This window comes from Wyeomyia smithii, chromosome 2 (genome assembly GCF_029784165.1).
Source record: "Wyeomyia smithii strain HCP4-BCI-WySm-NY-G18 chromosome 2, ASM2978416v1, whole genome shotgun sequence".
Lineage (NCBI taxonomy): Eukaryota > Metazoa > Arthropoda > Insecta > Diptera > Culicidae > Wyeomyia > Wyeomyia smithii.
This window is the reverse complement of record NC_073695.1, coordinates 27,062,195-27,074,842: the sequence shown is the minus strand read 5'-3', so window position 1 is coordinate 27,074,842 and position 12,648 is coordinate 27,062,195. Positions and strand designations below refer to the sequence as shown.

The 12,648-nt window shown below is 39.4% G+C and overlaps 1 protein-coding gene across 10 annotated transcripts in view; it reads left to right on the top strand.

The window, feature by feature from the left end:
- The window catches only part of LOC129723996 (kazrin), a 265,654-nt gene that overhangs the window by 145,598 nt on the left and 107,408 nt on the right, over nt 1-12,648 (top strand). For 8 of the 10 annotated variants that reach the window (XR_008727855.1, XM_055678555.1, XM_055678552.1 and 5 more), the window contains exons 4-11: nt 443-971; nt 1,043-1,261; nt 1,320-1,793; nt 1,860-2,000; nt 2,066-2,153; nt 2,210-2,782; nt 2,839-3,002; nt 3,074-3,235. Coding sequence is in view for 8 of the 10 variants with exons in the window: in XM_055678555.1 (XP_055534530.1) it covers nt 443-971; nt 1,043-1,261; nt 1,320-1,793; nt 1,860-2,000; nt 2,066-2,153; nt 2,210-2,782; nt 2,839-3,002; nt 3,074-3,235 (2,350 nt within the window). In the remaining 2 variants the exon portion in view is untranslated. The remainder of the gene's footprint in view (nt 1-442; nt 972-1,042; nt 1,262-1,319; nt 1,794-1,859; nt 2,001-2,065; nt 2,154-2,209; nt 2,783-2,838; nt 3,003-3,073; nt 3,236-12,648) is intronic. The other 2 variants (XR_008727856.1, XM_055678556.1) reach the window with 1 other exon arrangement.

The window sequence follows — 12,648 nt, the reverse complement described above, 5'->3', positions numbered from 1 at the left end:
TTTGTTGACTCTGCTTAAAATATTATCCTCCAGTACCAATCTGCAATTACATTCATGTTATATTAATATCTTCTGCTATTAAATCATATTCGAACTTAAGTTAATCGCAATGATTTATTTCGGTCCAGTACTGAATTTTCAAATATCGTCAGGAAAAGCCTCTTTACACCATCTACCAGGCAGTATAAATATTTTCGTTCGAAAAAATATTTCTGTCAACAATTTTATAATCTTTAGGTATTTTTTTAATTTGAAGAAAATTGAACAAAATAACTCGCCTTTTACTGTCATTTTTAATACAACCGTTGTGCAAAATAAATTAAAGTTACGTTCCATTACGGCATTATATAATCCCGCCTCTATATAAATTGCCACCAGCGTTCGGTTAACTGTGTTTCCACAAATTACTCACTTCTCTTTCATACCCTATTCCAACTTTCAGAAAACCCGTTCGCTGGATACTGCAGACAAAACAGCACCGGCCACCGGCGTTCGTCCCTTCCGGCCTATCCTTTCGCTGGACAATGCAAAACCAGCACCGAAACAGTTCGATTCGTCTGGAACACCCACTTCGGCTCCAGCTACGTCATTCATCAGCATCGGTAACAATGGTACCAGCAACAGTAGCAACAGCACAGAATCCCACATTGCCAGCGGCGGGGGTCCAAGCTCGGGCACCACGACGGTCAGCAGTAGCAGTACCAGCCATGAAAGTGGTGCCTCGCGTACCTTATCGAACGACAGCGGTGGCGGTGAGCTGGCTCGCGGTGGTTCCTCCGGAAGTGGTGGGGGAAGTCCACCAGGTGGGTGCGGAGACACGACCGGAGGTCAAATTAGCAACAAATTGAACTTCGGCTCGCAGCAGCATACCTCGCCCACACAGAGCGACCGGAGCAGCAGCGGAAGCAAAGATCAGTCCGGTGATAATCTAACTGGCGATAACCTGTTTAAGAACGGTGTCACTGATTTGGGTAAGAGTAATCCAACCGGCGAAGGCTCTTTCGCTGGCTTCGTTTTTTTCACGCCGCTTATCTACTTGCAGAGTCGCCACAAACGACCAAGATTCGGCTGGAAAATGAACGACTGACGGCGGAAATAACTCGACTGAAAAAACTGCTGGAAAACTCGCCGGAAGGAGCGGTCGGTGGTATAGAGCTTTTATCGGATAGAGACAGTTTCGATGCCCACTCAATGGACGACAGCAGCAGCCGCGTTGAGAAGCTCGAAAACGAGCTCCGGATATCGAAAGAATTAATCCAGAGTACTATTTTTCTTACTTCAAGTATAGAGCCTTTTTCGTAAAATGGTGCCTTTTCTAGGTCTGAAACTGGAACGCAAAAAGCTACGCTCGGATAAGAATGATCTTTTGGTACAGGTAAAGCAGCTGTGTGCTTCCCTGCAGGACAAGGAGCAGGAACTGAGAAATTTCATACGCAACTTTGAGCAACGAATACGTGAATCTGAAACATCCAGTGCGAAGCAGAACTCGGAACGCGAACGTGAACGATGGTCTCTTCTGAAGCATGCCCGCGACGAAGCGGAACGTTCGATAGCGTTGGCCGCGCAGCTGAACGCTCGAGATATTCAACTGCAGAGAACCCAAGAACAGTTACAGGAAGCTAGACGTCAGTTATCCGGTTGTATGTCGGATCAGGAGAGTCTGGTATCGGCTGCTCCACTAACTCCTCCCTCCGGGTTAATGAGTCATGCCCAGACAGCTGCCGGAGGCTACTCGAATATCAGCGGAACGCCAGGCGATCGAGGCTCGTGCAGTGCGGACTCCGGTGTTAGAGGTAAGTCAGTGTCCAGCATTTGTAGTGAAACCCCGTAGTTAACCGCACATCGTGCTCACTCATCAGAATTAATTGCAGGAAGCAGCGATCGGGAAAGTGCAGCTGGCGATCTGAACCTAAGTGATGGTCCCTGCGAGAATGGACCCTGCATACAGGTAGACTCGGATAGTGTATCGTTAGTGTCTAGTCATCACAATATGTACCAATGTTAGTAGCGAAAAGAAAACGGAGCGTGGCAGTTGTTGTTCTAAAACTAATTGTTTTATTCGCAGATGGAACACCAAAGGAACGCAGTCCTACGCTGTCTCCGTTGAATGCCGGGGCATATTCACGATCTGTCGATAATTCTGCACTCGCAAAGTAAGTTACATAAACAATTCAAGTGAATCATTTGAAGAGTCAACGTTTTCCCACAGTTCCTTCCGCTCGGTTGAGCAGCTGGGTTCGCCGGTCGAGAACGAGAATCAAACTTTTTCCAGAAGACTGCAACAGCAACAGGCACAATCTCAATCATCACAATCATCTAAGACTGGTGGCGCCACCGGTGGCGTTAGCCTCACGGGTCGCACTGGCCGAGGTGGTACCTGGGGTAGCATATCGCGAGTTTTCGCCCGTAGCCGGAATCGCAACAAGAGTAACCCGGTAGCGGAAGCCGAAGCGGCGGACTTCCAGTGGAGTCCACTGACCGAGGAGGGTTATGCAGAAAAGTTGCGACTACTGCGGGAAGCTTCCTCAATGCCGATGGACCGTTGGCGAGCTTCTCAGGTACTGGCCTGGCTGGAGGTAGCCCTAGGGATGCCACAATACAGCGCCCGTTGTGCCGAGAACGTCAAAAGCGGTAAGGTACTGTTGGAGCTTAGCGATGCGGAATTGGAGAGCGGACTCGGTACCAGTCATCCGATGCACCGCAAGAAGCTACGACTGGCGATCGAGGAACAACGCAGACCGGAACTGGTTCGGTATCCGACTATCGGGCAGCTGGGTCATACGTAAGTGAATGCGGTTGAGAAAGGTGATTGTAAATGATTAGGGTTTCTTTTTGCAGCTGGGTGGCTTCTGAGTGGCTTCCGGATATTGGTCTTCCACAGTACAGCGAATCGTTCATGCACTCACTTGTAGACGCTCGTATGTTGGATACACTATCGAAAAAAGAGCTAGAGAAATATCTTGGTGTCACCAGAAAGTTCCACCAGGCCAGTATTGTTCATGGTGAGTTCGAAAGTGTAATCAGAAGTTTTAGGATTAAATACTACACTCTTTTTACTTCTACCCCATAAAAGGAATTCACGTGCTGCGGATAATGAAGTACGACCGACAAGCGCTCGCGATGAGGCGTCTGCAATCCGAAAACGTTGACAATGATCCTATCGTGTGGACCAACCAACGGTTCGTCCGATGGGCACGATCCATTGATCTTGGGGAGTACGCTGATAATCTCAAAGGTAGGTTAATACGGTCGCTAAGAGAACTAGGGAATAAAACCTATGAGTGAATTATCCGATCTGCGGTTCACAAGAGGCCACCACTCTCGACAACGGTTCGGCATTTGTATCATAATATGGAGGTGGAGAAACTTCTACAAATTTGTTAGTTTCAAAAGTAATTTTCAATGCATTTTAGCATACACCTTATTTAAAGTATTGCATTTCAGAAACCTTTCATTTAAAGAAAAACTATCTAAAAATGATAATGATGTACAAAATTATCATCAAAATCAGGTTTTTCTAAGAACATTTAATGAGCAGAATATTATTTTTACTATTACACAGCAATCAGTTAGTTGAGAATGCTGATTTTGATCATTGTTCTAATAAATTTTACTTAAATTAGCAGAACAGAATTCTAAAGAAAACAAATTTCTTTACTCCAGAAAGCATAAACTAAATTAAAACCAACTCCTGGAGAAAGCATTCAATGTAAATCTAATCATATCAACAAGTTTCTAATCGTTTTGAAAGAGAAAAGAAATATTTTTAAAACGTTATTCGGGCCATGAATGTTTATTTTTATCTTCGGAAAATTCACAAACCAATTAAAATAGTTCCAAAAACTATCATTAAAATCAGGTTTCAGCAAAATCATTTAATGTGCATTAGGTTATTTTGGTCATTGCACAGCAGTTTATCAGTGTTTTTGATCATTGTTCTGCTAACTTTTTCTTAAATTAGCGAAAGAGAATTTTGGCAAATAAATATGTTTACTCCAAAATGCATAAACTTGAATAATACCAACATCAGGTGAAAGCATTTATTGGGCCTCTAATTATATCAAGTGAATTCCGATTGTTTTTGAAGAGAAAAGGAACATTAAAAAATAAGAACTTTAAATACCGACCATTTATAGTTTTTATTTTTTAATGTTCCTTTTAAGTCAGACCGGACCAAGTGACATTTTGATTATTTCGAGAAAACCGAGTTTGAAGTTTATTACTCTGTGAATTTTGAAGATTTCCATATTTCCGCGTAATTTTGGTATTATGAGCTAGAGTTACTATTTGACTGTATCATATAAAGTGACAATTAAGAAAAACAGCGTTATGAACTCGACAATGACCGATAACACAACTGACTAGGTGAAGTTGGTCCACTCTGACTGAACAAAAGAATGATATGAAATCAGTTGGTTCATTGTGACTGATCAATTGAAAAGATATTTATAGCCAATCAAACGAACAGTTCAAAAGTTTTAAAATTTTATTTTTTGCTTCTTCAGCACCAAAAATAATGCAAGTTATATAAAATGCAATTGAACAAACTCAATGAATATTTTTGCAACCATCCTCTCTCACTTTATTATTATTTTTATCAACCTTTTTAGGATATGATTCCTTGGTAGAATCGTTCTTGAGGTCAAAATCACTATTATAATCGGAACTTGTTTTTGAAAATGAAAATTTTTGTGTTACTCACACTAAAGACCAACATTTTCTAGATATATGTTCAATCATAGTGGACCATTTACACTTTTTTCTTTTACTGGTAGAGTATACTCGTTTGGCTAACGGGTTCTGGAACTTTTTTATAAAGTGCCAGGCAGCTTTGAAATCAACTTATGCTGACTTCAAACCAATGCAAATAATTCCGGTGATTACAACTTTTTTCTGCTTGGCACATGGTCCACTCTGTCTGAATACTATAAAGCGTTATATATGGTCAGCGTAGCGATAGCAAAATTCGTCAAAAAATACATTCAAGTACATTTCTGTGTGTAAAACATACATGTTCCCGATGAATGATGGAAGAAAGGATCCTCTAATGGAGATAGTGCACTTTTTTTCAAGTACAGGCCTTAGGTTATTATAATTCATGATGTGTTTAAAAGCTATTGCCGTTTGTAATCCGATGTGTCAACTCTTCGCGACTTTTTTTTAAATTAAAAAGGCAACTTTATTTTGAAAGTTCGAAAGTGAAATACACTAAGGTCGTTTTTTACGCGGGGGATGCGTTCCAAATGCGGGTATGGGTCCTCGTAAAAAAACGACTTTTTTGAGTTGCAAATATAACAAAGAAAACCGTCCTAAAACGTGTAAGCCTCGTTTGAATATGATAGTGGCCAATCTAGAGACCAAAATGCAATATTATAAATTTTGAGTATTTACACCAGAAATTTTTTTGAAAACTGATATATGATCACTCGTGGCCTAAAACGGAAAACGTGATTGAAATGAGGACGATATCTTGTACCGCTTTTGGGTAATGGAGGAAAGCAACCCGAGTAAAAAAATCGCGTAAAAAACGACCTTACTGTTCAATTGAAGTCGGTACCGTTCGCCGATGATTTTTTTTTTACTTTCGAATCACAATGCCATCAAAGCAATCCACTTTCCTACCTGAATTTCCCCCTCATTCAATATTTGCTTGAGAGACACATAGTAAAGTGCGCAAAGAGCTTTGTTATGTATTTATTGAGCGTGTCGTACATTTGTGTGAGAAAGATCACACCAGTTTATTATATCTCTGGAAAGATATTTCAGATTCCACAGCCTTTTTTACAAACTACCGAGATACACATGATTCACTGCTTTTTTTCAGAGGAACGCGTCGCCTTGCTCACCAGTGTGAGAGCAGTTGTTTTCGCAGTGGAAGATATTCTCCTACACGCTAGTGATGCTCTGAGAAGAAATGACAAGCCTGCAGGCGAGAAAACTACACTCAACGTCCTCTGGATTAAAATTCTAAGGAACCCGACTTTCTTGTTCTTGAATTAATCCTCAAAGCACTCATTCGCTTGAAAATGACTTGGCGGGTATCTCACAATACCGAAGCAAGCTGTTTCTGCGCTTGACATGGATCCTCACAAAGCAATTCCTCCAATTCAGCGTCTTAGAAGGTTTTAAATTTTCCTTCACGCGGATAGCCGTTAGCATTGAAGCTACCGCCTTCAAAGTGTCGAAACCAGTCATGGAATGTAGTTCAATTTCCGTTAACTTTTTCTAACAATTACGTACATGACCCCTCCAGAGCCGAAATAATTGGATTTTTTTCACCTGTCATTTCGCAAGAGTTCAACCGAGTTTGATCTAATCTTTTTTAAAAGATCATAAATTAAGCATAATTTTCAGGGCAGTAGAGGATGTTTCGAAATTTTACGTTGTTCCAAATTTATTCAGAGGAACCTTGGGGTGAGTACCCTTCTAGGGGCACACGCTAAATTCAAAACGTTACCGAAACCTTACTTGCGATATATCCAATTGAAAGTTTTTGCAAACAACACTGTTTTCAATCGTTATTTGACCACTAGGACGTCATAAATAATCACTTCATATGTATTTGACCACTTGGACTTCTATTGTTAAGTTTTGACGTTGACTAACGTCTATATCGAAGTTAGGCACCTGAATTTCAAAATCTAGTAATTGAACCAGGGAAAACCAGGGAAAAGTGGTCAGGTTTTGAGCGCTTATTTTTCAGTTATTTATAATCAGGTTTTCGAAGCTTTGGCATCAATCGATCAGAAATTCTTTTACGGTTAAATTTATGTAACAAAAACACACTATTGTTTGAGATACACTATTGAAAAATTGGTAATTAATATCGATTGTCTAAATCATACCGCACAGCCAATCACTACCTCTCTTCCCAAGCACAGTCGACACTAACGGATACAATCGATCTGACTTTGTTGTTATTGTTGTTGTCACTTTCTGTTTCCGATGCTTATTTGCTGGCTAGGATTCGGAGGATTTTCTTCCGTATACGGAGACACGACCCAGAAAGGCTTCAGACTGGTCTTTCACACCAGCGGTTCAAACACCACGGAATAATATGGCCTTCTTCCCGCCAAATTCAGATTGGCGATATCAAGTGAAAAGAAACGCACAGGCCTTGTAGAGTGTAAAAATATTATCCGTCTTCTTTTGGGGTTTATTCGGTACTATCCTTACATTTTATCAGTTATAATCTATAACCTATCTATCGATCTTCGTGTGACAACGCGATCGTGTATCGAGAGGTTTAATTGCTTCTTACTCTGGCTCTCTTATTAGTGGATGAATTTTAGATGTGTTTCATTTTAATCGTATCGTATCTTTAGGGTAATTCATTTAATTATTTTAAGTTATACTGTAGCCTAAGTAATTAAGATAAATTTAAGAATTAAGCTGAAGGTTAAGATTAGTATTTAGTTTAACTATTTTTAGATTCGATATTTAACTCTAAGTGACTAATATTTCAGATGCATTTTGAACAGGTACCGTTCGGACATTTTACCCTATCAGTTTCATTACTAAACCGTACCGGTTACATACGGACGCTAGGTGTTAGCAGCTGAAAAGAGGAAAGACAAAATAGTACCGGTCATCTCGTGCCGGTTTCACCCGTAATGCTGGTGGCTGTTAGTAGTACATGGCTACTGCAAAATACTAAAATGGCTGGAATTTTGGACTGACTAACCAGTAAACAAGAATAAACGGCAACTGGTACCTTTTGGTGCCTCAAAGTTTTGTAATAGAAGCGGCTAACTGAATTTTCTGTTTTACAAAATGCTGCTGCTAGCGGAAAAAACCTTGCAAATATGCATTTTTTGTTGGTGTTAATTTTACGACAGCAGCCGGCGCAGCTTTCAAGAAAAAATTTTTCCTTGTCATTTCATTATCTACTTAGCCCCTCCTCCTTTCTAACTAACTGACGAAGCCTTGGTATAAAAGGTACCGTTCGAACATTTCATCCCATCAATTTCATTACTAAACCGTACCGGTTAGCTGAAAAGAGGAAAGAAAAAATAGTACCGGTCACCTCGTGCCGGTTTCACCCGTAGTGCTGGTGGCTGTTAGTAGTACATGGCTTCTGCAAAATACTAAATTGGCTGGAATTCTGGACGGACTAACCAGTAAACAAGAATAATTGGCAGCTGACACCTTTTGGTGCCTCGAAGTTTTGTAAAAGAAGCGTTGCAATTCTCTCTACTATTTGTTTTAATGGAATATAAGAATACGGTAGTCAACGCCATGCGGTCGTGTCTTGAATACCACCCTCCTACTATTTGGAAAACAAGACCATTGATGACCTCATGAAACGTTCACAATGGTTTCGGAATCTGGCTTGCTTGTGGCTATTCCTGGTCGAGTTTCCGTACCGTTACTGTAGAAAATTGGCTATACTCAAAATGGTTAATGGCAACACTGACCTTTTAAATATTATTAAACTCCAAGACAAAACAAATCATAACTATTGGTAATGAATGCAAGAGTACTTGACCGCATTGGCCATTAGTGGCCGGCTGTGGGAACTGATTTCTACAATTGATTATAATAGTATGACTCTGAATCCTGGATAGCGATTTACCAAACTTCGAAAAGAGTAAGAAAATTCAAATTAGTGTTGAATCATGACTAACGACGTCAAACTAATAGATTTTATAGGAGTATTACACTTTATACCCAAAATTCGACCAGGGTTGACCAGTAGACGCGGAAGTGGCCAAATAGTCTTGTAATGATCATCAGTGGTGTTTGCAAAATCTTAAAATTTGATATGTCGCAAGCCAGGCTTCGAGCGGGGGCCTAGCTTGGTTGGTAACGTCTCCGCCAACCATGCTCGACGCCTGGGTTCGAATCCCACCGCCGACATAGGTGTCAATGGTTGTGGGGTGGCGTGATCCACCCACAACCAACCCAACTGGTCTAGATTCAATCCTAGCCGACACCGGGAGCTTTTCTGAGGCGAAAAATCTCTTGGATCACGCCTTCCATCACATGAGGAAGCAAAGCCGTTGGCGCCGGTCCTTTTATCAACGGGTCGTGAGTTAGGGTCCTGGGTGGAGTCGCCTCCCCGGGCGTCGTTGATTGGCTCAACAACAGTGGCGGAACTAGACCGACGGTAAATAAGCGAGAATAAAAAAAAAGCCAGGCTTCGGCACCATCATAAATTCGGACAGATTCTCCAGGGTAGCCGAGTTACCGAAACCCCAGGAGTGGCCAATAGATCCATATGGCCAAATACACTTGACATGATCATCAATGGTCATGTTTTATGATACGTTTTTGATACGTCGCATGCTAGGCTTCTGAACCATTGTAAATACGACCAGAATCACCAGGGCACCCTTTCCCCGGAAATGGTCAGGAGTGATCGTTAGACGTTCAAGTGACCAAACACCAATCGCCAACAGGGTTGTTTTGCAAAAACCTAAAGTTTAAAATCTAGCCTGTGTCCTTGGAAGGGTGCTTACCCTACGATTCCCCTCAATGAATCCGAAACAACGGAACATTTCGAGTTGTACCGTACTATCCCAAAAACTATGATAAATTTGTGATCTTTTAAAAAGGTTAAATCAAACTCGGTCAAGATCTTGCGGATTCGCAACTCTGGATGCGCTTCAGCCGCCTTTTTCTTTGAACGAAATGAGGAAGTAACACGTTCCGCAAATGAAGATTTTTTGACACAAAGCCAAAGGATCAGAAGTTTAATATGTCGAAATCGACCAGCATTACTTGCTGGTGTCATCTTTCGACAAATATCGAGAACTTATTTGATAACATCAAAGGCGATTTTGCTTTCGTTTCCATAGAATGTAAAAATATTCGAAAAAGTGTTTCAAACTGTTTTAGCTCAACATTTGACGTTTGCATTAGCATTTAACGATGTGACTATCTTCAAATATCTGTAGTCGTGAGTCGTATTCATTGTGTGTATTGTAGCACGTACGCCGAAGAGGGCGCATTTCGCGCCAACTCGGCTAAGGCGTTGGCAACACCCTCTCCGAATTCAATGAAAATTTGTGGGTGTGTAGGCCTTACTAAACCAAGCAACTTAGCAAATTTATCTGAACTTACATTTGGAAAAAGCTGAAGTTTTTTTTATAAATCGATATATCTGAATAAAGACAAGAGATAAACAAAAGTTTTCAATGAATGACTTCTATGGAATTTTCTAAATTTTTATTTAAAAATAAAAAAAAAACAATATTTGAGACTCACTGGAAAAAAAATTCAAAAACCAAAAGTGATTTTAAAAAAATTCGGTCATCTCAGGTATTTTTGGGAATAAGTTTTTAAGATAGAGTTGGAGACTGCAAATCACGATTCAACTCAAAAACGGATCAGTGGATCGACGTAAAAATTTGTATGTAAGGGTTTCTGAGGCCAAGAAAGGTTATTATGCTGGTTAGAGACCCCGCCCTTCTCTGAAAGAAAGAGTTCTCATACAAATTAAACACCAGTTTCTGGTTTTCGGAAGCAAGAAATATTTCTTTGGCGGTTCGAGACCCCTTCACTCCTTGGACGCGATGGGTTCCTTACAAATAAAACACAAATTTTTGCATACCTCGAGAATCAGGTAATCGAGCAAACGGAATTAAATTTGACATGAGGAGGTTTTGGGGGACAAGACATGTTTCTTTGATGATTTGACTCTGGTAAGAGGGAAGAATAAGAGTCCCAAACAAATAAAACACATATTTCAACTAATTGTTCCGGAAAACAGTATAAAATGATCGAGATGGTGCGCAGAAGCCGAAAATTGACCCCAGAAACCATTTTGAATTCCCTTCGGCTTTTTAAAAACATATTGAAATGGCCGTATACCAACCAATATGAATCCAGAACCAGAATAAGAACCCAGAGGTCAGAAAATGTCTCGACATACCATTTTGAAATCCTAGATGGCGACTTCTACTCTCTTGAAAACAGCCCAAAATCTTCGAAAACCACCCAATATGGATGTTTTCGTGATCGGGTTGTTACACAGAAGCCTTTAATCAACCCTAGACACCATTTTGAATTTCAAAATGGCGACTACCGGTTTGTGGAAAACAACCCAAAATGGGCTTGCGGTCGTGGCTTTTTACATCACTTTTTCAGCATCGAAACAATTGTCAGCGATTGACAATGGATAAGCACCAGTTGAGGTTTTTGTTTGAATGACCTAACTCCCGTAGTATTTCTGAGCTTAATATCGAAATAGAAACTCATTTCGAATGTGTTTCCGAATATCTTTCAGGATTATGTGAACCATAATTGAGTGCACTTGCAATCTTGGACGAAGTTCGTGGAAATCATCATATCGTTTCAGTAGATTGTAAGAATAATCACGAACCAACCATGCAACAGGTAATGCTTAGAAACCTGAACCAACCAAAACAATGGAATGGAACAAGATTGAACGTGAAGCATCCAAAAATCAATGTATTACAAGTAATGATAATACAGTTCAAGGCGTGGATATTACGATAAAACCAATCATTTCAGAAAAAGGGGTCAAGGCGTGGATATTACGATGGCGTGGATATTACGATAAAACCAATCATTTCAGAAAATTGCATTTTAATATAGTTCCTATATATAAAAATATATATCTAGTTCCGCCATATATATATATATATATATATATATATATATATATATATATATATATATATATATATATATATATATATATATATATATATATATATATATATATATATATATATATATATATATATATATATATATATATATTAGAGTGGCCATATTTTATATGGCCGTTTCTGAAACTATCGATCTTAATGAGCGCCTGGCTGAAAAAGTTTTCCTTTGACCTCTACAATAAGCCATGAAAATTTGAAGTTCATCGAAGTTTATTTAATGGTCCCACAAAGCGCTTATATTTGAGAAATCGATTTACATGAAAATTGTATGGAGTTTTTTCTTTTTTTAACATATATCTCTCGATAAACTCATTCAAATACACAAGTATTTTCAAAAAACAGTAATATTATCACCCTAATTTAAGTTCAAAACAATCTATAACTTTTGGTGTTTGTTAAAAAGTTCGTATTTTGAATGAGGTGTGTATTTTTTCAGTATAAATCAACAACATGCAATATGTGTATGTATGTATGACCTTCTAGATTCCACTGTCTGGCAGTGATAGAGTGAAAAAAGACAATGCTGTTGATTCATGTTTCAGCATCTGTCTTGTTTTCGGAACCTAGAAGGTGTTAGCTCTACCGACCTTCCAAAGACCCTTTGCAGAATGACTGAGTACTTGCAGCGCATTCCGGAGTCAATTTCCATTCGGTAAGCCCCGCCTCAAAATAATATTAGAATCTATTAGATATTATTATTATTCTCAGACTTTCAATTTATTTGACATATCAATATCAAAAAAATTGACCCGTATTTAATATATATATATAAGGTAACTGACGGCTTCGTCAGGTGATATGCGTTGTGGGCAGGATTCAATTTGCCAAGCCTCAGAAGTTGCCTCAGAAACTCAATTTGTGTTAACTTACCTTGAACGTTGAAGTTTTTTTTTTTTTTCGCATGAATGAAACCACTCCAATAAAACTCAAACATTTTTTTTTTCGCATGAATGAAACCACTCCATTAAAACTTAAACATTTTTTTTATTTTTTATTTTTTTTTTTGACA